A 24253-nucleotide genomic window follows, 5' to 3' on the forward strand; every position below is an offset into this window, starting at 1 on the left:
AACGAATAAAAATTAAGAAACAAATTATGATTTAACAGGATGAAATGTAATAAAGTGAATACTCAAGGGGCAGCTACTAGGTGAAGCAGTGGATAGAGCACTGGTCATAAAGTGAGGAGGACATGAATTCAAATCTGGTCTTATACACTTGAGACTTACAAGTTGTGTGACCTTGGACAAGTCACTTAACCCCAACTACCCTCTCACCCCCTCCCCCAAAAAATATCCATACATGTCATGAACACATATGATATCATCCAGGGTGTCCCAAAAGTTTTAACGTAGTTTTAAGCTATTAAAATTATTAATGCTTAAAAATGCTGTAAGACTTTGGGGATATCCTCTATACTAAAATCAGTAAGTAGAGAAAATACAGATATTATCATACTCTAGACATTCAATTCAAAGTTTCTTAAGTGTCTCCTATCTTCACTGTACTATGCTTGGTAATGAGATATAAAGGTAGTAAATGACGTAATCTCACTCTCAAAAAACTCACACTATAGTCAAAAGACCAATAGCTAAAAAACAGCATGATAGGCACAAAGAAAACATCAAACAGAATGATATAAAAGATTCAAAAGGCAGAGGGTTACTTCTACCTATGGAAGGAAGAAAAGGTTTCATGAAAGAGATGGCACCTGAACTGGGTCTTGCAGAAAGAATTTTTTCTTTTTAAAATAATTTCACTGATGTCTTTTGTTTCATTTAACAACAGCTTCTCCCAGTATCCCTCCCCATGCCTTTTCTCAGAGAACCATCTAAAATAAAAAATGGCATTTTTAAGGAGAAAAAACTCAGCAAAATCAATGAACAAATCTGAAAATTCATGCAATATACTAAAACTTTCCACCTCTGTGAAGGAAAGGGGTGGGTACGTATTCTCATATTTCTTCCTTCAAGTCATGCTTGTTCTTTTTAATTTTGCAACATTCACTTTTGATTGTTCTGTGCTAACTGTTCTTTCCACTTACACTGTTGTAGTCATTGTGCACACTGTTTTTAGCTTTGCATACTTCATTTTGCATCAGATCATGTAAATCTTTCCAGGCTTCTCTGTGTTGGTCATATTTACCATTTTCTCACATCATGGTAATATTCCATCACATTCACGTACCACAATTTGTTTAACTATCCCCCAATTGACGGGCATCTACTTTGGCTTCCAATTCTTTGCTATCACAAAAAGAGTTGCTATAAATATTTGGTGTATATAGCTACTTTCTCCTTATCAAAGACCTCCTTGGGTTTTAAGTCTAATAGGAGAATCTCTGGGTCAAAGGGTATGAACATTTGAGTTACTTTATCTGTCATTTCAGAATTTTTACAAAATGGCTATCCAATGATTCACAACTCTACCAATAATGTACTAGTATGCTTATTATACCACAATCCCTCCAACATTGACTATTCCCATCTTTTCTCATCTTTGTCAATTTGCTGGATCTGAGGTGAAATCTCAGGGCTTGTTTTAATTTGCATTTCTCCTATTACTGGTGAACTGAAACACCAGAGAGAAAAGTTTCAACAAGGAGAGATGTACAGGGTATCCATTCTTTTCCTGGGTGATAGCCTACCTGGATAAAGGGATAACAGAGGGCACACTGGGAAACAGTCCAGTTTGGCTTGAAAGAAATAATAAGATAAAAAGCTGGAAAAAATAGGCTGGGGACAGATTATGGTTGGCCTTAAATGCCTAAGGAGATCTCTTGGAAGGACAGCTAAGGATCTGAAAGCAAGGATCTGAAAATACCTGAACTAGCTAAAATAATAGGTTGAATATACTAAGATGAAATTAAAGGAAAAAAAATGCAAAGTCTTAAAAATGTTTCATAGAATAAATTATACAAATACAAGACTAGAGTGATATCACTAGACAATTTATATAAAAATCATCTTGGGATTTAGTGGACTGTAAGCTTACTGTGGCTACCATATGTCATGGCAATCAAAAAAGCCATGAGAATATAGTGTTCAAAATGAAGGCAGGAAACAATCCTGCTTTACAGAGCCCTGGTCAGACTAAATCTGGAAGACTGTGTTTAGCTCTAAACGCCACATTTTAGGAAGCATATTTGCAAAGAGGAAGCTTTATTTCCCAATATAAGGAAATATTTCCTAATGATCAGGATAGGATGAGAAAGAAAAGGACAAGGATTAGACAAGTGATTTCAGAGGAAAATTCCCACCAATGCATCCTCTCTGTGACTTATAGCCTTAGAAAATAGAAGCTTTTCAAAAAGGAAGAGGCTGCTTGGGGAAGTAGTGGGTTCTCTATCACTGGAGGGCAGCAAGCAAAAGACAGCAAGTTGGGTTTGCTATAGAAGGAATTTCTGTTCAATATAGGTTGGGATCTCCGAAGGCCCTTCTAACTTAAGTTTCTATGAGTCTGTGAGTTTGTATATCCTTAGGCAATGAAGAGTCATTGACAATTTCTGAACAGGGAACTAGTATGATCATACCTATACAAAGATTAGTCAGATAGTAATGAAAGGGATGCATTAGAAAAGAGAAAAACTGGAAACAAGAAAAGCAGTTCAAAAGTGATTATAATGGTCTAGGCCAGTGGCAATACATTCCTGAACTAGGGAGATGGAACTACGATTAGAAAGTGTAAGCTATGAAAGGAATTTCAGAGGTAGAATCGACAGGACATGGCAATTAACTGTATGCACTGGCAAATGAGAAGGAGACAAGTTAAATATGACTGAAATTTTGAACTCAGGAGTCTAGGAAGAACTATTAACACAACAGGAAAATAAGGAAAGAAAGGCTTTGGGGCAAAGATGATGAGGGAAATTTAAGATATATTGATTTCATTTGTAGTATCAAGGGAGAAGAGATCAGGGCTGAATAGATAGATTTGAGAATCATATGCATAAAAGTATTAGTTGAAACCATAGGATCAAATGAGATCACTGAAAGAAACAATGGAAAAAAGGCTAAGGACAGAGTCTCTGAGGACATGCACATTTATGGCACAGGAAGAAATATAAACTTGTGAATGAGATAGAAACAGGAAGTCACATTAGCAAAAGGAGAACCAGGAGATGGAAGCCAAGACAGAAGAAAATATCAACAAAGAAGTGATTTTAAAAAATAGTATCAAGTGCTGTTGGAAGTATGGAGTGGATAAGGACTGAGAAAAGGTTTTTAAATGTGATAATTAAGTGGTCATTCGTGACTTCTGAGAGCAGATTTATTAACATATTGGGGGCAGAAACCCAAATGCTAGGATAACAGAACTGGAGGAAGATTCGAATGGATAATAAAGAAATGGAGTCAGCAGGAATAGGCTACTCTCTATTAGAAAGTGGCAGTGAAGGGAAAGGAAAAGATTAAACTAATTTGAGTAGTGTCAACAGGGAAAGGGAAGAGGTTGTAGTTTCTTTCTTTTTTAAGGACAGAGGAGACCCAAACAGATTGTTAAGCAGGAGGGTGGGGAGCCAATAAAGAGAAAGTGAAGATTCAAAACAGAGTGGGGAGAGTGGATGGAATGATGGCCATAATCAGAGGAGAGTCAGCCTTGGCAGAGATGAAGTCCAGTTCAATCCCCGACCCTCGAGAAGACTGATGAAGGGAGACATTCCAAGGTACAGAGGTGAGGCAACTCATGTCAGACTGCTTTCTAATCAAAGGAGTCAATGCCATCTGCTTAGCTAGGGGAGGCAGAGTTAGGGCAGGCCAGCAAAGGCCACTTATAGCCCTCCGGCAGCCTGCAGCTCAACAAAGGATTTCCTCTACATACAAAGCATGTTTTCCTTTCCATTTTTCACAAGCCACCCAAAATCTTTCGGCGTGCAGGTTGTGTAGGCCTGAATTATGGGACTGAGGAGAGACAAAGTTTGAAACAACTGTGGTGGAAACTGTGACAGGTAGGTGATTATAGATAGTGAAAAGACTGTCACATGTCATGAGGGCCCATTTTACGTCTGACAAGATAAACATGTCCTGGGATCAACCAACAGTTTTATAACTTCTCCCATGGATCTGTAATTCCTAAATCTTTAATTACTCTGATGGTCACTGGCATTTACATTTCTATGTCTTCTGTTAAGACCATACAGTATTTATTAATCATTGATGTCTTACAAAACAATCAAATACTAAACCATTCTGGAGTAAGAAATAAATGAGCTACAATACAAGTTGTAGCCCAGTCTTACTCAATTGCTTACTCTTACTTCCTTTGCCATACAAAGAACAACTTTGACAGCTCATAAGTTGTTAAAATGTATCTGTTAAACTTGGGCATTTACCAATCATTTGATACATTCCCAGCAAATTAGTCTATTTTCATTGCTACTTTTCCAGGTGTCTTCCTTGGAAGAAATATGTTTTGAACTCAGTTGGTACATCTGTATCACATTTTCTAGAGTAAATATAATTTTCAATTCATAATTGGGTTTTTCCAAAGTTCCTACAAAGTAAACTTATAACTTCAAAGTTTTACAAGTCCTCTAATTCAGTATTACCTGCCTACTAAATACTCCAGTCCTTTCCATTTAAGGAACAGGTGTATTAAAACTCTCATTTCTCAGAACCAAACTGTACTCCTTTGGACTCTACTTTATCATGTTCCTTTCCCATCCCACTCCCTTTCCAGCTTCCTATAGTGTATTTCCCCATTAGATTATAAATTGCTCCCTACTGTGACACTGGGCAAGTCACTTAACCCCCCCCCCCCACTGCCTCTCCACAAAACAGAAATTCTAAGTTCCTTGAGAGCAGACTATCACTGCTTTCATTTATTTATATCTCCAGTTTTTGCACAAAGTTTCCTGGCACAAAGAAGGGACTTGATAAATTTTTATTGACTAGACTGTGCTCCAATTATGGAAATTTATTCAATTCCACTTCCTTGAAAAATCAGTTTTGTCTAGTCAGACACAATGATACCTTTCATTAACTTGGTTTATGGGGAAAACTGCATTGGGCCCAAAGATAAGAAGCTTTCATTTTAAAACTAAGGCCCAGAAAGACACTAAGTAGTAGAGCAAGTATTTGCCCAGGTCCTCTGCCTCCATAGCAAAGATATTATCTTTTCAAGTTAGAATAATTACTTTTTGGGGGAACTAGATCATGTGATTTCATTGGTTTAGGGAATTCCCAAGAGGAAATCTCTCAGCTAATGAATGCAGATGAGCAATTAATACAGTTTTAGTGAGCTGCCTGAGGCACTGAAAAGTTCAGTGACTTGCCCAGGGTCACACAGTTACTGTAAGCCAGATGTGGAACCTAAACGCTGATCTCCAAGGCTGCTACTATCCACCCTATCACGATGCCTCTTAACATTTACTTGTAACTATTAAATACAAACGGATAAAATAATATTCTCTGATTCTCCAATCCTCATGGTAGAGTACAGAGAGCATTTATCAATAGTCTACAAAGGTGTGAAAGGTCTGTTTCCTCCCAAGAGCAATAAATGGGTTTTCCTGCACCCCTAGTATGACTTTAGAGAGTATCCAGCTGCACCCTCTGGGGCTGGAATTAATCTGATTAAGTATAATTGCAAAACCTGGTTCTTGAGAATGGGTCTTCTTTTCTACTAAGTAATATCTTCCAGGTGAATTACTTTGAATACAGTTCCCAAATCCACATGTGAATAAACTTTAAACATTTATACGTTGGGAAATTTAGCTACAATTTTCAAGTAGTAATATACTAACGTATCTCCTTCATATAATTTGGGATGTGTTTGGCATAAAGTGGTAGGTTTTTTTCCTAAGCAATAATGTTGTTAAGAAACACTTTTAATGCACTTTTCATCTTCAAAGTTCTTTAGAGACTAAACAATTAATCCTTTCAACATCCCTGAGACATCCCTTGGGGGGGGCGGGGGGGGGTGTAAAATGATTTGCCTCGGGCCACATAGGGATTCAAGTCTAAAGCCAGGATTGAATTTGAGAATTTCTGGTTTTCAGACCAGTGCTAGACCTTACCTGATTTAAAAGATCTGCACAAGAAAATTTTCCTAATTGTTCTTCAACTGCTAATCTTATATGTGATGAAAGGAATGAGAGTGAATTCTTTCATTTTGGTGAGGCTATGGTCATAAATGTGGCTGTAGCAGAGCAGTGAATTATGTTTGCCTAAGCACTGTCCTCAACCGTCATATTTTCTTTAGGATCCTACTCTATTCACATCATAGGAACTGTAAGTGAATATGGAGCTATTGGGACTAAATATTTCATAGAATATGATTTGTGAGAATTAAGATTTTTCAAGTAAATGGTATAAAATTACTGTCTTTCAAGAATGACCTTATTTTCTCTATGATCAGATATTTATATTCTGGGTTTTTTTTTTCAATGTGCTTTCAATGAACACTTGTAAAAACTTGTTTCGTCTGGGTTACTTGGAAATGCAAGCTAAGCTTCAGAATGAAGCATGGCAAGAGATCAGACACTGACAGGGACTATGTACTGAGATTTCTACATTAAAGAAAGTTCCACTTCTCTCTCTTTGAAAGTCAATTTAGAGTGTGGCTGCTAACCAGCAATTCTAAAGCACAACTGCACGAGTGCCATTTCAGTCACAGGCAATTAAAAATATGAACAGACACAGAAGCTGTAAAAATGTGGGGACATCTGAAAATGTTCAGTTGTAATAGAAAAAAGAAATCAGGACAAGTGGAACAACTGCTACTGTGCAGCTTTCCTAGAACTTGGGGCCTAATATAGGGCTTAGCAGCCTATGGTACTGCACAATTCCATAACTCACTGAAAGCACACTAGGAAAAAAACATAACTTAAATGCTGGAACTTAGAGGAAGTACAGTCATACTTGAAAAGCAGTAATTCAATGCAATTGTCCTTAGACAATTAGTGAGGCTAAAATGACTAAAACTGCTTAGCAATGAGAAGAGGTATTTAGAGCAAAGGATCTAAAATATGAGAAATGACATTTTACAGGTAAAAAATGGAATGGGAATAAACCAAAGAAGGAAAAACTGAGGTTAGACCTAAGGAGAATGAAATTCTAGGTTGTGCTACAAAAGTAAATTGTGATATCTCTTTATTTTATTTTATTTTTTAAAGAAAAAGGGTCAACAGTTATTTGTCAGGGCTGCTTTGAGTGTGGACTTACTCTACAAGAAGGTGATACACTTGCAAAACAGAATATTTAGATGATCTTTCACACACTTTTGATTCACAGTATGCTTATTCCCTTCTCTTCCACAACTCTACCATTATCATGTAGGAAACAGAAGGGATAAGGGCTGTTTATCTCATAACATCCCCGGTGACCAACCTTTTGTAATTCAAGTTCTCTATAGAGACCATTAGGCTGGTCCTCAAACAGGAGCTATGGCCTAATGCCAGGCTTAGCTGATGTCTGTTTGGCCTTTTCCTCCACTGGCATACACAGCCTTTTGGAGACCATGGTTCTTCTGCACAATAGAGGCAAGAGGTGGGGCTTTTATGAAAAACATTCTTTATTGTTGTTGTACGTACCTATTATACTTAATGTTTATGCCTCCCATTTTTTAGACATAAACAACTCTATCAAAACATAGCAGGAAGAATGCCAATGTGATCAGTTATGCAACCCGCCCTTCATATCTTGGCCTCTTATGACAACAGAGTCTGTAAACACCTGCTTTCATGCAGTCCTAGTTGAAAGGTTACATGAGAAAAACAATGGTTTAGAATCTAAAGCAAACTATTTTCAGCAGTTCTATAAAGTATAATTTATTAATTCTTACCTGGCTAAGCCAGGTAAGGAATGTAATTTAGCAGATAAATTCAATCCACAGAATACATATACCACTGTAGAAAAAAGTGGTTTAAAAAAAAAAGTAATGTCAGGTTATAGAAAAATCTATAGCTATAGAAGGTAGAAAAGGGATTAGTCACCTTTTAACTTACTGAAAATGAGCTTGCTATTTGCTACTGAGGTTTACAAACATGGAATGTTTCCTGACATACCAGAAACCTAGATTTTTAAGTGAGAGAAAAAGTTAAAAATTATTGTAAGAGAATCTCTTATCTTCACTTAACCTTGTTTTAGTTCAGACATTTGAAACATGAATGCACACAGTGTTTTAGGGAAGACATGTTGGCAGTTTTCAAATTATTCCCTCCAAATAGCTGAAGGTGAGAAGTTGAGCAGACTAAAATAAGTTAAATGATGGTGAAGGACAAGGTAGGCAGAACAAGGTATACATCAATCATCATTCCTATTACGTAGCCTATAATCTTAGCCTTACATCTTTAGTCTTAATGTTCCTTTACCTCCTAACTCTGATGTCTTCCCCAAATCTTCAGATTCTTACCAAAAAGCTCATTCTTATGTGTGACAAATTTATCCTATTTTAAACCTGTCCTATCAATACTTTGGTTGGAATTAGAGATGAGTCAAGACTTTAAAGTCACACACATTTGGAATTGGATTACCTAAAAGAACCTCATGTCAACTGGAAGTGACATAAATAATCAAATAATGCCAGTCCTGAATTTAGTTTATATTTGCTTTTTAATGACCTCCAACTGCCTTATAAATTTCCTCATATATCCTTAGAAAAAACAGGCAAGATGAGAAGAAACAGTAAAGATTATGGTCCCAATAAAAAACACGATTGTTTTCTATAGGAAGTACAGAATTAGTTAGCTCCTATATTACTATGTGCTGTCTCTAGGATATCATAAAAGTAGCTTTATGCTGACTGACCCTACTGGTAAATGAATGAATGACAGAACTTGGGGTAAAAGAGAGAGAACAAGAAAAAAAGTGCTTATTTAGTTGGATGTTTCTCACATAGAAGAGGAAAAAGACATATTCTAACTGATCTCAGGGAGAACAACTAGAACTAACGGGTCTCAATGTAAGGAAGAATTTTGTAAAAATTAGAAAGAACTTCTGGTGAGGTAATGAGTCCCTTATGACTGGTAGTTCTCAAGCAGAGGCAAGACAAACACTTGGAAATGATGTTTCTGAGTAAAGACCAGACAGACGACTTCTACTGTCTGTTCCAACTTTAAGTATCCATGAACTTCACTTTTGAGATTTTAAAACATTTTAATATCTTGTGTTTTAATGTTTCCTAAAGCCTTTTGATAAAGAGCACTTGGCCTCTACCACACACATATGCACATGAAATAAATATTACTATTCAAGGGGAATGAACAGGCAATGTGCCAACTATAAAACATTTGGAGCCCTGACCACATGTCAACCCCACATGTTACTTACTTCATTAGCTTCTGCTTTTTTGCAGAATCCTTGAAGCTTCTGAATTCCTCCCCTGCTTTGATCTCAAAAAACTGGGGCTTTAGCACTGTTTGCTGATCCTCCTTGAACCTTTCCTGCCACCTCAGTTTTTCCTCTTGGCGGAGAAGTTTGCGCTGTTTCCTGACCTCTTCAACCCAGTCTTTTTCATCATCTGAAGTCTCAGAACTTTCTGCATCACTCGGTTTTCCTTCCGGTTCTTCCTCCTCTTCCTGAAGACAGAAATAGTTAGAGGCAACACTTTTTCCCCTAAACAGGAACTAGTTTTTTTTTTATTAGCATTTGTCCAATTAGAATACGTGACAACTTCTACTGTGCTCCAATTTTAAGAGAAAGCTATAACTAAATAAAAATACTGCCAAATAAAACAGGTAGAACTGTCTGAAATAATTTCTCAGCCACAGTCTACAGTTCTTCCTTGCTCTACAGATTAATTACATAAAAATTCTCATTAATATGAAATAATAGGTACATTACTTGTTCAAGGAATTCCTGTTGCTCTAAGAGTTTTAGTTTCTTCTTTCTTTTTTCACTTATTTTTGAAACAAGTGGATTCAGAAGCCTAAATTCTTCACTCTGTTCATCCACCTGGAAATCAGGGTTCTCAAACATAACTTTGAATCGATCATCAGTAAGAATGTTTGGTAATTTCTGTGAAAGAGAAAGAGAGAAGTGACTGACATGTTTTAAATTCAGTTTTAGAATAAAACGGAGCTAGATAAAATCAGTTACTAAAAATTTCAATTATGATTTTTAATGGCAATAAGGCAAAAAGCTGCACAAGGCCAACATTACTTAATAATTACCAAACTTCTTCAGAAGTAGTTTCAAAAACTTTCCAAATGTCCCTAAATTTTAAATCCCACCACTGAAACAACCCAACTTATGAACTTCTTAATCAATGCTGTTCAGTCTTCACTGATGAGATCTGACAATTTACACCTATGTAGGGGAATGCTTTTTTTTCACTCAATATTTAGAACATAATACAGATATAAGACAGAATTATTCTTCAAGTCACATTATTAATGGAAAAAATATATTTTTGTGAATCATGAAATTTTTGGTATATAGTAGTTAAATATTACATTAAAAGGAGAGTTTAGGCTGATAGAAAAAAATAAAATATGCAGGTACATTGATTTAGAAATCTTTAGAAATATTATTCTACACAACAGGCTCACCAATTTATTAATTTATTTTCAAAGTATATGCTTGAAGATCCTATACATTCTGTACTGAAAAACATTGGCAATCAGGAAACAGTATTCTTAGTCTGTAAAGCACCATATTCTCATCAATTTTTGTTACTATGTACAACCCTTGGAGAAACAATTGTTTTAAGCAGCCATGTGTTCCTGATAGCAACTATTTTTATTTAATTTAAATGAAAATTTTCTAAAGTACATGTTATGTATGAATGTTCATATGCATGTGTATGTATGTATATGTGTGTATGTGTACCCTTTGCCTTTTTAAACAGATAATACTTAGTATTCTTTAATGTTTACTTGATGACCCAAGATCACAATTATTAACATTCATGACAGTATACAGTGATGCCCTTAGCGTCTACTCTTAAGAGAAGGCTGTTAGTTTCTCTAGATAACAGCCTAGGTTGCTATAAGCATTTTGAATTCTTGCATCAGCTCCCTGAAGTGCCTTCACTAGCTAGTACACACTGCTTCTAGCTACTCTCACTTTAAGTGCCTAAGGCATTCCTTACACTTAACCAGCACCACCAGCACCTAAACCCCCAATAAAATTGCTTTCAATCTGTGGTGTACCAGGAAATCATGCTGTCATATCTGTTAGAAATAGATGTAAAACTAATGTAGAATGGTTCTAAGGTAGAGCATCTGTCATGAACAAAAATATATAAACCTTTTATCTATTTTGGCTAGCTGAAGGCCTGTTTTGGTCACCTGTAGTTTTCAGCTACACTCCTGATATGTGAGGTGCTACTGATTAAGTCAAATCCAAATAAAAAATTGGCAACCAGGCCATGGTAAGCAGCTATTTGTCACATAGAATACATTTGTAAGACAGACTGAACTTTGTGAAATTCCACAATATCATTAGGAAAGGGAATCTGCATATTTTCAGTTACAGAACTAGATGGCCCCTCAGAGATCATACAGTCCCAAATTCCTCTAAAAAGCTTTCAAGATCCCCTCAACTAAAAATGAATTCTACCCTCTCAAATTCTGCATCTCATTTTGCTCTAATCTCTTCTTATATGCATTTAGCTCCCACTCTCATACATGTCTTTTGATCAACTTATAAAACTCCTTGACAGCAGAACTGATATCTCTTCTATTACTCTTGCCCAAACCCTAGCAAAACACTTTGCAAATAATAGTAAAATATCCATTGAACTGAATTTTACTACTGGAGTATGCCTTTGTCTATATAAAGTCAGTTAATAGTAGAGTCAGAATTAAACACCAGGCCTATTAGTTCTGTTCCTTTCTATTATTTAATGCACATTTTCTTAAGAAAATAATAAAAATCCAATTAAATGACGAACAAAAATTTTAACACGTCAGCTTATTAAATGCCACAAAGTTGTCACGTAATCATTATGTTTAGCAAAAATCATTATATCAGAAAAAAATATTCTGAGACTAAATATAAGTGGTATTCTCTAATCATGATACTAATGAGATATGATGGCTTTTAACTTGTTTTGGGATTTTTAAAAACCTTAAGACCATTACATTTTAAATGAAGATTTAAAAAATGAAAAAACTCTTTTTTCAACCACCTGCAAAAACATTATTTCCTCATCTAATTATTTGTTTACATAGCTGTCTTGAAAGCCCAAAAATATAAGAGGATAGTTAGAAATGTTCTCCAGTTTATGGATGCCTAGTTTACTCAACACATAGAATTTAAAAAAGAAAAAGAATCTCCTGTCATTGATGAAAAATTTATGGAAAGACTATTTTAAAGTACTTACTATATATATAATCCATGGGAGATACATTTATATGACCTGTGAATTAAGTGGTTGTTTTTTTCTACTTTCTCATATCCCTTTATACTCAAGAGCTTTATTTGTGAACATTAATCAATTAAATTAATTATAAAATAATATATGAAAATAAAGGTTACCACTTCCCAGTTAGGAAGGCAAAAGCTAAAAATGATAACATTTTAAATGTTCTAACTGATTTGGCTCAAAATAATAGCCTACAAACATTAATATTCTTTTTACCCCTGGAGTGATGATTTATTATTTTGATAGAGAGCTGAAATGGTGTTTAATCATCTCTAAGTTGTCTGCACAGCTCAGGCATAGATACCCAGCCAAGAAACACCCATGGCCTAGAGATATCTGATATGACAACGTCTGCCATTAAAAGAACGGTTGCCAAAGAAACAAATCAGTCATACACTGTACTGTGGCACAAAGATGCCAAGCTATTACTCTCATTCTAATATCAAATAAGCCAAAGAGAAGTGGACACACACACACACACAACAAAAGACCTAACCTAACTTCTACACCTCAGTGGACGGAAATTAGGAAAAATGTCAGCTTTAGAAGATACACGTTGAATTTATTATATACTTGATGCAAGTTCTACATAATGGAGATTCACTGTTTCATGTACAACCCTTTCCTGTTCTAAACTGTGTATGGAAATACTTATTGTTTTTGGTGTTTCTGTTCAGAATAAAAAGAAAATAAATTAGAAAAATAAAGGGCTCAAACCTGGACCAGTTTTTATAATTCCAATGACTAGGTGCCATGCTTTACTATGGGTAGGCTGCTCCACAGTTTTTTTGATTAAATTAGTATTCTGATAAAGAGGTAGCTTAATGGTTCATATGTATGACTTGACTCTTACCTTGCTATTTGATTCAATCATTCAAATATTTATTAAGTGTGTACTATGTGCAAGGCAGAAAGGTAGCACAACATGATGATGAATAATCAGCCTCAGAACCAGGAAGACCTGGATTAAAGTCATGGCTCTGACTCATCTTGTCTGCATGACCCTACACAAGTCCCTTAACTCCTGTGTGCTGGGAGATTCTCTAAGGCTTTAAGTTGCAGACCTGCAAAACTCCACATCCACTGAGTTCCTAATACTAATCAAATCATAAATCTAGTCTCTATCCCTATATAAAAGGGAGTGTGGTAGGCACTGAGGATACAAAGATAGAAAATTACATGAATCCTCTTCTCAACAGAGACAAATAATATGAGATGGGAAGTTACAGGGAGGAAGGAGAATACCATAAAAAAACTTTGAGAAATGAAAGAATACTTTCAGTCTGGGAGATCAGATAAGAGTACACTGAGAAGGTTACACATTAGCTGATCCTTAAGGAAAATAAGGACTCAAAGAAATTAGATGGAAGAATTTCAAGCCAAGGATTTGGCCTTCATGAATGCAAGGAGTGAGAATATAAGTTAAGTTCATGAAATAGCTAATAGTCTAATCATGCTGGAAATCAACCCAAATAGGCAATTCAGAGCAAGTTTGAGAAGGGCATTTTATCCTAAAGATCACTGGTTCCTATCCTCTGGAGTCCCAGAGTAACTGCAAGGAGTCAATGAATCCATATGCAAACAAATCTTCTGTAGACTGAATAATGTCTTGTATATATGTATTACTATTTTTAAATGTATGAAGTTGCTTTTGTGGTCAATAATTCATAACATTTATTGTCACTATGTATTTTCTAAATCAACAGATGAAGAGTACAACTACTCACAGAGTGGGTCTGAGGAACTTTTTAAGGCTAAAGGGGGTAATAAAATAGTAGTTATTGTATCTGGTGTTTATGTAGCAGGTTTACATATATACTATCTCATTTTATCTTCACAACAAGAACAACAAGGTTATCATCACAATCTACCTATGGCGTAGGTACTGAAGGTTTCATAAACATTTTACAGGTAAGGAAACAGACTCAGAATGATTAAGTAACTTGTCCATGGTAACAAAGGTAGGCTTTAGAAGTAGGATTTCAAATCCAGTTTCTCCTGACTTCAAGTCTAACATACTTTTCACTAAATCAAGCTGATGCCCTACTTAAAAAGGTTAGGAACCACTGCCAGAAATAACAGAGATCCACTTTAGGTTTTTGATCAGGAAAGTGTCATAGCTAGACTTGTGACTTAGAAATATTATGTTGGTATTTGAATGACAGATTGATAGAAGAAAGAAAAAAAATGTTGGCTTAGAAGACTTTTGATAGTTGAGGGATTGAAATAGAGTGATGGCAGTGTGAATGGGAAGGAATAGACAGATCTAAGTCACATTGAATTGTAACTGATTGTATGGGGTTGGAGATGCTGAGGTAGAAGGCAGAATCATAGATAACTTACATGTTTCAAGACTGAGTGACTAGGGAAACAGTAATGTTCTCACAGAAATAGGGAAGTCTAATAATACCTACGGGAGTAGTGGGACAAGTCACACATGCTACAGTTGTAACTCTTTATTTATATATACAACTATGATGCGTATACTTATTTTACCCCTGAGATATGTCACTTAGATACTTTCCTAGTGACAGGGGCAACATTTGGGAACAGAAATATAAAGGAAGCCACATCCAAACATATTCTCTCTTCATTTTACTGCTTTATTAAGTTTCAAATGGACCCACAGTTCAACAAAACTGAACAGTGCAGTCTTCCAAAACATTACATCCCAGATCACGAGGTGCTATCAATACTATTAAAGCTACTAAAGTTTTGAAGAGCAGAATTCAAAGGCAGAGCTAATGATCTATTATGGATTTAATGTTTCACTTAGGTAAGAAATAGTTTGTGTTACCTATTGTTTAAAATCTCAAAAGAAAATTCTTTTTTTAATATGCAGATATTAATTTGTCATTAGACTATCTAAAACAGTAGGTTCTCAATGGGAATGGGGAACATTAACAGAATTTTTCTGGGTCATTAGCAGTGTTAGCTCTGAATCCATGAACTGACTCAGGTTAGCAAGCTATCATAAAGCTAAATCTCATTTTTTAAAAGCATGAGCCGGTGTAATGGCTTCTTCCTCTAGGATTTTATATAGCAGACTACACTGCTAATAATAATAATACTCACAGTATGCAAAAGCTGGATGAGAATTGCTGTTTGATGGCAGAACAAAAGAATTTCTAAGATCCTCATCACCATCCCCCCATTCAAACTACAAACAGCAGACAGATAATTTCTTTAATGAGTTACTGTTAGAGGAGCCTGGAAATACATTTATTGTACTCAATTATTCATTATGGTGAATTTGTGGTAACCCAATCAACAAAGCACTCTTAAGTCTAGACCACCAGGATAGAGTTGATAGGAAGATGAAACTGTGATGGCATAGCAGAAAAAACACTTAACTTAGTTGAGTCAGACAACCTGGGTTTTATTTAGTCTCAGTTCTGCTACCTATGGGGCCCTGGCCAAGTCACAACTTTTGGGGGCCTCAGTTTCCTTATCTATAAAACTAAGGAACTGAATTAAATGATCTCTAAGCTCTAGCTTCTGATTCTCCATCAGAGCTGAAAAGTACACAAAGCGAACAACAACTAAAATGAAATCTTAATTTGAGAGGTCCCTCCCCTGGGGTCTGAGAGGTTACAAACACACTATATTGCTAAGGACAAAGAAATAAAAATTTCTCCTCCTAAATCAGCTGCTGATGCTACACTTCAGAAATATGGTAGCTTTTTCATCCTAAATTTAAATTTAGTTTTGGAGTATATGATATGACTTTCTAAGGTTAATTATAGTTTTTAATTCTGACCGACATTAAAATCATGTTGTAGCCTTTGAGCAAAGCAAATAGCCCAGAACCTCTGGTTGGTGGCAATAAGTATTTACATCATACATAGTTGTGTGTTACTCTGTAAGATGCATGCTTAGATACATGTTAAACACATCTACAAATTAAATATGTATACATGTTCGGATTATAAAGACACAGACTAAAATGTCAACAGATCTTTGCAAATGTTCAAGCAGTGGAGTGTTATTCTATTAACAGAAACTGAAACACTAAAGACTACTAACAGAAAAAAGGCCATGGAAGGTTAAAAAAAAATTCTACTTACTTAGGAAAGACTGCACGTAGATAAAGCTTTTAGTTTTTTTAATATAATAATAGAAGTGACTTGATGGACTGAGAAGGGAAAAATGTTTGAAGTACAAAGTATATGCAAGCAGAATAAAAGGTATTAACACCAAAGGACTATGGAAGTAGTGAACCGAATTTACCAAAACTGATTGGAGAAAACACAGCAGAAGTGTACTTTAATATTTCAACAAAAGTATCAAAGAGTATGAAGAATGAAGCTCAGCAGCCATCTATTCCAACCCAGAACTGAGAGGAATCCCCATCATAACATATCCAGCCCCTGCTTAAAAGTTCTCCAAGGTAGAGGAACTGACCCCCGCCTCTCAACACATACCCTCCTACTTCTGGACAGCTCTTCCTGACATGAAGCCTAACTTGGCCTCTCTGTAACTTCCTCCCACTCATCCTGATTCTGCCCTTGGGGCCAAAGAGAGCACGTTCTAATCACTCTTCTACAGAGAGACAGCCTTTCAAATATCTGATGAGAACAGCATGTGTCTTCCCAGTCTTCTCTAAGGTAAACATCTCTAAGTCCTTCAACCAATCCTCAAAGTCCTTCACCATTCTATTTGCCCTTCCACGGATATGCTCCAACTTATCGATGTCCTTCTGAAACTGGAGCAGCCAGAATTGAACATAATATTCCTGGTGAGATCTGATGTGGAAAGAGTATTATCTCTTTATCTCTGGGAGCTGTGCCCATCTTAATGCAGTCCAAGAACACCTTGGTAGTTTTTGCTGCCACACCAACAGTGCTGAAACTAAATAAAATCCCCAAAACTTATTCAGACAAACTTCTATACAACTATGACTCCCTCATCTTAAAGTGGTAAAGCTGGGGAGTTTTGTATCCCAATTTAAGATCTTACAGTCATCTCTACTGAATTTTATCTTACTAGATTTAGTACAACATTCTCTAGCCTATTAGGATCTGTTGGAATCCTGACTCTTGTTATTCAGTGTGTTAGCAATTCTTCCCAGCTTCGTGTCACCTGCAAACCCGACAAGTATGCCATCTCTATTCATGTCTAGGTTACTTCTTAAAATGTTAAATAAGAAGGGCAGCCAGGTAGCACTGGCCCTGGAGTCAGGAGGACCTGAGTTCAAATCCAGCCTCAGTCACATAACACTCACTAGCTGCCCTGGGCAAGTCACTTAACCCCAACTGCCTCACCCCCTTCCCCCCCAAAAAATGTTAAATAAAGTAAACACAAATCCTTGGGGTGCTCCACTAGAGATGTCTTGCCATAATGAAAACTGACCCATTAGCAACTGATGAAACTGGCCATCTAACTAGTTCTGAATCCATCTAATTATGTTGTTATCTAGTCCACATCTCTTGATCTTTCCCAAGAACAGCATGAGATCCTTTATCAATAGCTTTGTAAAAAGCTTTAAAGTATTACAATGAATTTGGTTGGTTTTTTTTTTTTTGCTTTTTGGTGAGGCAATTGGGGTTAAGCGACTTGCCCAGGGTCACACAGCTATTGAGTGTCAAGTGTCTGAGGCCAGATTTGAACTCAGGTCCTCCTGACTCTAAGGCCAGAGCTCTATCCACTGTATGATGGAATTTTGATTAAAAATTTTTGTCAATCTGAACTAGTATGTTCTTTGATTAAGATTATGTAACACTAATTTTTCTGAAAAGAAATTTATTTCACCACAGGATAGTTAACTGGTTACAGAAATTGTGCATAACAAAAAAATGATCACTATAAAAATAAACAATATTACCTATCTTTTTTTTTTAAATGCTGTGATACAAGAAAAATAAGGCTAGATAATCCTGGCCACACCATTAATTCATATTATTACAAGGAGTCAGAAAGCTTCTTGGCAGCAAAAAATAGATGTCACAAAGTCCATACAGTTCTCTAAAGACAGGCTTCCATTCAGATGCTATTTGCAATTCTACAACTACGGTTCTAACAAATATGGGTTTTACAGATTCCCAGACAATAACAAAATATGGAATTAATGGCTTAAAAAGAGCATTGCTTGAAGCTAAGGCACTGAAAAAGGAAACAAATTATAGCTACCAACAAGGAAAGAACAGAAAAGCTACTAAATACACTCACAAGAACTGAATAAGAACCACAGGAATATATAAGGCTTAGCACTGGAAGGGATACTAAAGAATTCATTTCAATCATACATTTTGCAGAAGAGGAATAGAATTCTCAGAGGGTGGAAAGGACTTGGTCAAAGTCATACAGCTAATAAACAACAAAGCCAGAATTTGAACCTAGCCAGGTCTTACGACTCCAAATCTAGTGCTATAAATACAATACTATGCTGTTTCCCCTGAACTAGAGCTATTACCATACTATAGCAAAATATGGTAACTGATATCATGATTACCTTTACTCACCCAGAAGAAATTAAGTTAGAGTCAGTACCTTCTGTTTACCAATGCAGGAAATTCTCCTGTGCTCCACTTAAGAGAGATATCAATCCAAAAACACAGTAACAATCAAATTAGAGGTAAGTTTTAAGTATATGGAAAATACCTCTATATTCAGTGGTTCATCAATGACAATGCCTGCTAAGTTACTACTGACCTGATGAAGGAAGAGTTCTAAAATACACTGTGAGAAGGTGGAGGAGTAACAGCAGGGATTCAGCCTAACTCTCCAAGGATTCACCTGAACTCTCCCATGCTTCCCTCCAAAAAACATTAAAATAATGGCTCAAGATGAAACAATCTGACAGCATGAGACAACTTACAAGGTCGGCAGGCAAGGCCATCTCACTGGGGTAAGAGTGGAGCATGGTCTCTCGTAGGTTGTGCCCTGCAAGCCAGCAGAAGGACCTAGGGCAACTAAATGAGGAGTACAGGTGGCTTCCAGAGCTCTCAGCCCACAGACAGTAATGGGGTTGAATAGCTGGTCAGAAAATTACAGGGTATCCAGACATGGTTTCAATTCACAGTCCCAGGGCAAGGAGAAGCACTAGTGGGAAGTGGAGACCCTGGTTGTAGTTCCAGGGCAGAAGAGAGTGATTGTGGCTGCTCACAGACCAAAGCACAGGCCAGAAGAGTACTGACCATACCTCCACTTAGACCATACCACCTTAGAAGAACTAAGAGCTTGCAGACCCCCTGGGGTAGCTCTGAAAACATGAAAAACTTGAAGCTTGGAACAGTGTCCTCCCTACCTTGGGAGCTGAGTTCAACTTTAACATAAAGTTAAAACTCAAGAAATAAGCAAGAAAAAAGAGCAAACAACAACAACAACAAAAAAGAACCTGACCATAGAAAGTGACTACGGCGACAAAGAAGATCAAAAAGCACAAACTCAGAAGAAGATAACAAATCAAAGCAGATACATGCAAAGCCTCAAAAAAAAAAAAAAGAAGTGGTCTCAGGCCATGAAAGGGCTCAAAAAGGATTTTAAAAATCAAGTAAGAGAGGTAGAGGAAAAATTGGGAAAAGAAATGAGAATGACATAATAAAATCATGAAAAAAGAGTCAGCAGCTTAGTAAAGGAAGCACAAAAAAATACTAAAGAAAATAACATCTTAAAAAACAAAATAGGCAAAACGGCAAATGATGCACAAAAATCCACTAAAGAGAAGAACTACTTAAAAGCAGAATTAAAATGGACAAATGGAAAATGAGGTACAAAAGTTCACTGGTGGCACAGTGAATAGAGCTCTGGCCCTGGAGTCAGGAGGACCTGAGTTCAAATCCAGCCTCAGACACTTAACAGTTACCAGCTATGTGACCCTGGGCAAGTCACTTAACCCGGGCAAGTCACTTAACCCGGGCAAGTCACTTAACCCCAATCACCTCACCAAAAAGCAAAAAAAAAAAAAATTAGAATTCGGCAAGTGGAAGCTAGAGACTCCATGTGACATCAAGAAACAAGAAAACAAAATCAAAAGAATGGAAAAAACAGAACAAAATGTGAATTATCTCACTGGAAAAACAACCTGGAAAATAGATCAAGGAGAAATAATTAAAGGAAAAGTTCTTGGTTTATTTTCTCCAATGAAAAGTGATCATACGATCACAAAGGAAATGACTAGTTTAGCTCCAAAATCCAGGGAGGGATTGCTATTGATAAAGCAAATAAATCTTCAAAAATCTAATGAGAAACCCATTGTCTAAAGTATTCTGGAAGGAGCATGATAATTTTGAAAACAAAATCCACTCGAGACTCTCCTCTTTAAATATAATCTTACCTTAAGTTTCTTTTTCCAAACAGACCGCTGCTTTTCTTCCTCTTCTTCAATTAACTTGAGGGCCAGTTCTTTGTTAACCTTTGGCAGTTTCTATTTGAAAAAGAAGGAGCATAATGGTATTTAAGAATATATCTCCTGGACACTTAAAGATTAGCTTTGAGGAAGCAGTGTATGCATCTGTGAGTTCATTAGCATAGGAAACGTCCATGGTAGAAACTCCTTCCTCCTACACAGACCAGTAACTCGTAGAGAATTGCATGGGAGCAATGAAAAATTAAATGGCTTGCCCATGTTTGCATAACTACTATGTGTCAAATGTACACTTTAAACACCTGTCTTCCTTTGTCTAGCAATTTAAAAAGTTAGCTTTAAAGGGGGAAAGTTCCATAATAAAGGCAATTTTTAGACTTGAGATATTTTTACCCACCACAACTCTATTTTTCATTAACCTGTTGGTTATAGTAGGAACTAGCTTGGTCCTGACCCACTGCACTTAGAAATAACCTGTCAGGAGATCTGTTTGTAGTTTTAAAGGACCTTCTTCTTCTTCCCAATTTCCATGGCTCAAGATAAAGGACAAACTAGGAGAAGTTGTATGTAACCTAAGACTAGACCAAGGGCCTGAAACACATTATGGGGCAAGAAAGGCCACCCTGCTTCAGAACTCTGGACTTTCCAAAAGGAAAATCCATGTGAGAATCTGTCAACTCTTCAGATAATGCTTCCTTTATTGGTTGTGCATAATTCCTATTTTGCAGAGGTTAAGACGTCGTAAAGATCAAAGAAAATGTCTAGTCCACTCTTGTTCCAAATAACGCTTCCATTTTTCCTTTATTTTTCATTTAACTTTTTAGGTTATAGTATGAAATAATACCTTTAAGTTTAAATAATTTACTCCATCCTACCCCATTTAATATTTAAATAACTAATATATTGGGAGAGAAAAGAAATAGCATCTTGAAACAACTTCAAAACACAAATTATTTTTCTATTTCCCCTAAATGATATATGATAAGTTGACAAAAATATTTTATCTGCAAACATACATAAGAGGCCAATTACCAGTTACTGTTTGTAGTCTTAGGCATCTTTCCCAAGGCCAAAGACAAATGTACCAGATATCAAAGGTACATAAGAAATGACCATTGTGGAAACAAATAGGGAAAAAAGAAACAGAGGAAGGGTGAGGGAGGAGAAGAAAGAAAGGGGAAAAGAGGATGGGGGAGAGGAAGGGAAGAATGAAGGGAGAGAGAGGGAGATCAAAGGTGCAGAAGAAATAAAGTATCAAAGGTGCATAAGAAATGGCCATTGTGGAAATAAACCATAACGACATAGAGAAAAAGAGAGGAATGGAGCTTGAGAGAAAAAGGGAGAGGGAGAAAGGGAGAAAGAAGGGGGAAAGTGAAAACTCAAGAGAGTAGTATTAGATGTTCTTAGAATGAATTAAAATCATCTTCTCTTGGTAGATTTCTAATTTACAAATAGAAATTAACTATAAAGTAAAGCCACTCACAAAAGTAAAATATTATGCTTAAATAGATAAACACATTCAGCTAGGTGGTGCAATGGTTAGAGCACCAGACCAAGTCAGAAAGTCCTGTCCATTACATCACAGGACTCCTATATAAAATAACATAATATATACATGAGCTTTTGTAAAGATGTCAATTTATGTTTTACACAAAATCAAGCTGTAAAAGATAAACAGCATACTACATCAATACAACCTACATAATACAGTCTTGTGAAATAAAATCATGTTTTTAAAAAAGGAGTGTTTCCTTCAGTAAGATTCAAAAGTGGGAATATTTACCTTTAATTTGACTCTTTGTGCACGAGTTTCTTCTATCTTCTGTCTAATTCTATCTTTTCTGTATTCTTCATAAGCAAATGGATTTACCATCAATTTCACCTGTTTACAAGAAAAATTTAAAGACAAGAAACATAAGTGATAAACACTGAGGGTACAACTTCAAAGAACCATGACATTCTTTAAAATAACATACTATGAGAATATGTAGGAGAAAAATCACTACATGTTCATAGTCTCCTACTTGAACTCATCTTAACTATATGTTTACCTTATGATAGAGTCTTATATCCATGAAAAAACCATGCATATATGCCCGGAGTAAAGGTGATCCAATGAGGTGTGTAAGGCCTAGGAATGATGAAAAAGTTCACTTAAAAAATCTCACACAGGAAAAAAAACCCTTATCTAAATTTGATTATAGTATCACAAAACCTGCTGCATTTGATTTGCTTACATTTATTTTTTTAATCATTCAGAAGTCTGGAGATTTGAAAACTATACATTTAAATGAAAGCACTAAGGAAATTAAAAATCTTAACATGCCCCTCATCTCACTATTATCACTTAGTTTTTATTTTAAATATTAAGTAATAAATATCACAACAGAGAAAAGAAGTCATTTTCAGCTGAGTGGAATTTAGGATGTTTTACTTGGGGATAAGTGAGATTATTATTTTTTTTATTTTTAGCTGATACTTTATTTTTTTTGTGGGGGGGGGAGGAATGAGGCAATTGGGGTTAAGTGACTTGCCCAGAGTCACACAGCTAGTGAGTGTTATGTGTCTGAAGCCACATTTGAACTCAGGTCCTGCTGACTCCAGGGCTTGTACCCTCACTGCACCACCTAGCTGCCCCCTTAGCTAATACTTCAGCCGTGATCTAAAAAAACTAATTAAAAAAAGAAAGAAAAGGAATATCTATGACCTGCTAAGGTATCACATTTATTATTAGTTTCAAAACTGAACAAGATGAAAATCCAACTCTGAGTTATTCCCACTATTTACTTTCTCTGTTCTTCTCATGAAGCTGAACACTGACAGAAAAACTCGTGCAACAATGCCAGTGGGGTTAATCAATCAACAAGAATTTATTAAGTGCCTATTGTGTTCAAGGAACTGTGCTAGACACTGAAGATACAAGGACAAAAATGAAAGCCTCTTTCTTCAAGGACTTTACATTCCCTCAGGGAAGACTATATATACACCAAATAAATAAAAGGCAATTCAGAAGAGATGAGGTGGGAGGTTGGGGTCTACTAGCAGCTACGGGGATCATTTAGAAGATGATGTTTGAGCTAAGCCCTGAGGAGAACTAGGGCTTCTAAGAGCTGGATTCTGGAAAAGAAGGAGAACTTTCTAAGAAAAGGATAGAGCCAGTGTAAAAGTAAGGAGAAAGGTGAGGAACATGAAGAAGGGCAGTTTGGCTTGACCATAGAGCATCTGAAGAGAATGATGTATAATAAACTCAGAGAGGCTTAAACGAGAAACAGAGGAGTGTGCATTTGATTCTAGAGGAAATCTTTTCCTTTCTCTTTCACCATCAAACTCCCAGAAACCTTTGCCTGTGTTGCCTCTCCCTTCTCACCTCCCACTATACCACAGCAATCTGGCTCCTGATCCAGCCACCTTGGTGAAGCTATTCTCTCTAAGGTTAACAATCATCTCTTAGTTGCTAAATCCAAGTTACTGAAAGTGCTTGGGCCTAAAGAACTCAATTATGTCTAATCCCCAAAACAATACATTTGTTACCATTTCTTATACTTCGGAAAAAAGAGGAAAACGAGAACCAAGTATTATTGCTTTTACTTTTCTAATTATTCCAAGCGATTTTCACGTATTAGGGAAAATTGATCACTGATTTTTTTTCTCTAAGTACAAAGGTAAAAGTGCATGTTATCTTTTTTAAGAGTTAAAATTCTGTTAATATC

At 36.2% G+C, this 24253-nt stretch overlaps 1 protein-coding gene across 1 annotated transcript in view; it reads right to left on the reverse strand.

Moving 5' to 3' along the window:
- Positions 1 to 24253, reverse strand: part of NOL10 (nucleolar protein 10) — a 110021-nt gene that overhangs the window by 4992 nt on the left and 80776 nt on the right. The window contains exons 15-19 of the mRNA XM_020992678.2: positions 22595 to 22674; positions 22327 to 22425; positions 20514 to 20603; positions 9712 to 9885; positions 9199 to 9446 (exon numbers count right to left, since the gene is read on the reverse strand). Of these exons, the coding sequence (XP_020848337.1) occupies positions 9199 to 9446; positions 9712 to 9885; positions 20514 to 20603; positions 22327 to 22425; positions 22595 to 22674 (691 nt within the window). The remainder of the gene's footprint in view (positions 1 to 9198; positions 9447 to 9711; positions 9886 to 20513; positions 20604 to 22326; positions 22426 to 22594; positions 22675 to 24253) is intronic.

Source organism: Phascolarctos cinereus, unplaced genomic scaffold (assembly GCF_003287225.1).
Source record: "Phascolarctos cinereus isolate Bilbo 61053 unplaced genomic scaffold, phaCin_HiC Scaffold_2;HRSCAF=192, whole genome shotgun sequence".
NCBI lineage: Eukaryota > Metazoa > Chordata > Mammalia > Diprotodontia > Phascolarctidae > Phascolarctos > Phascolarctos cinereus.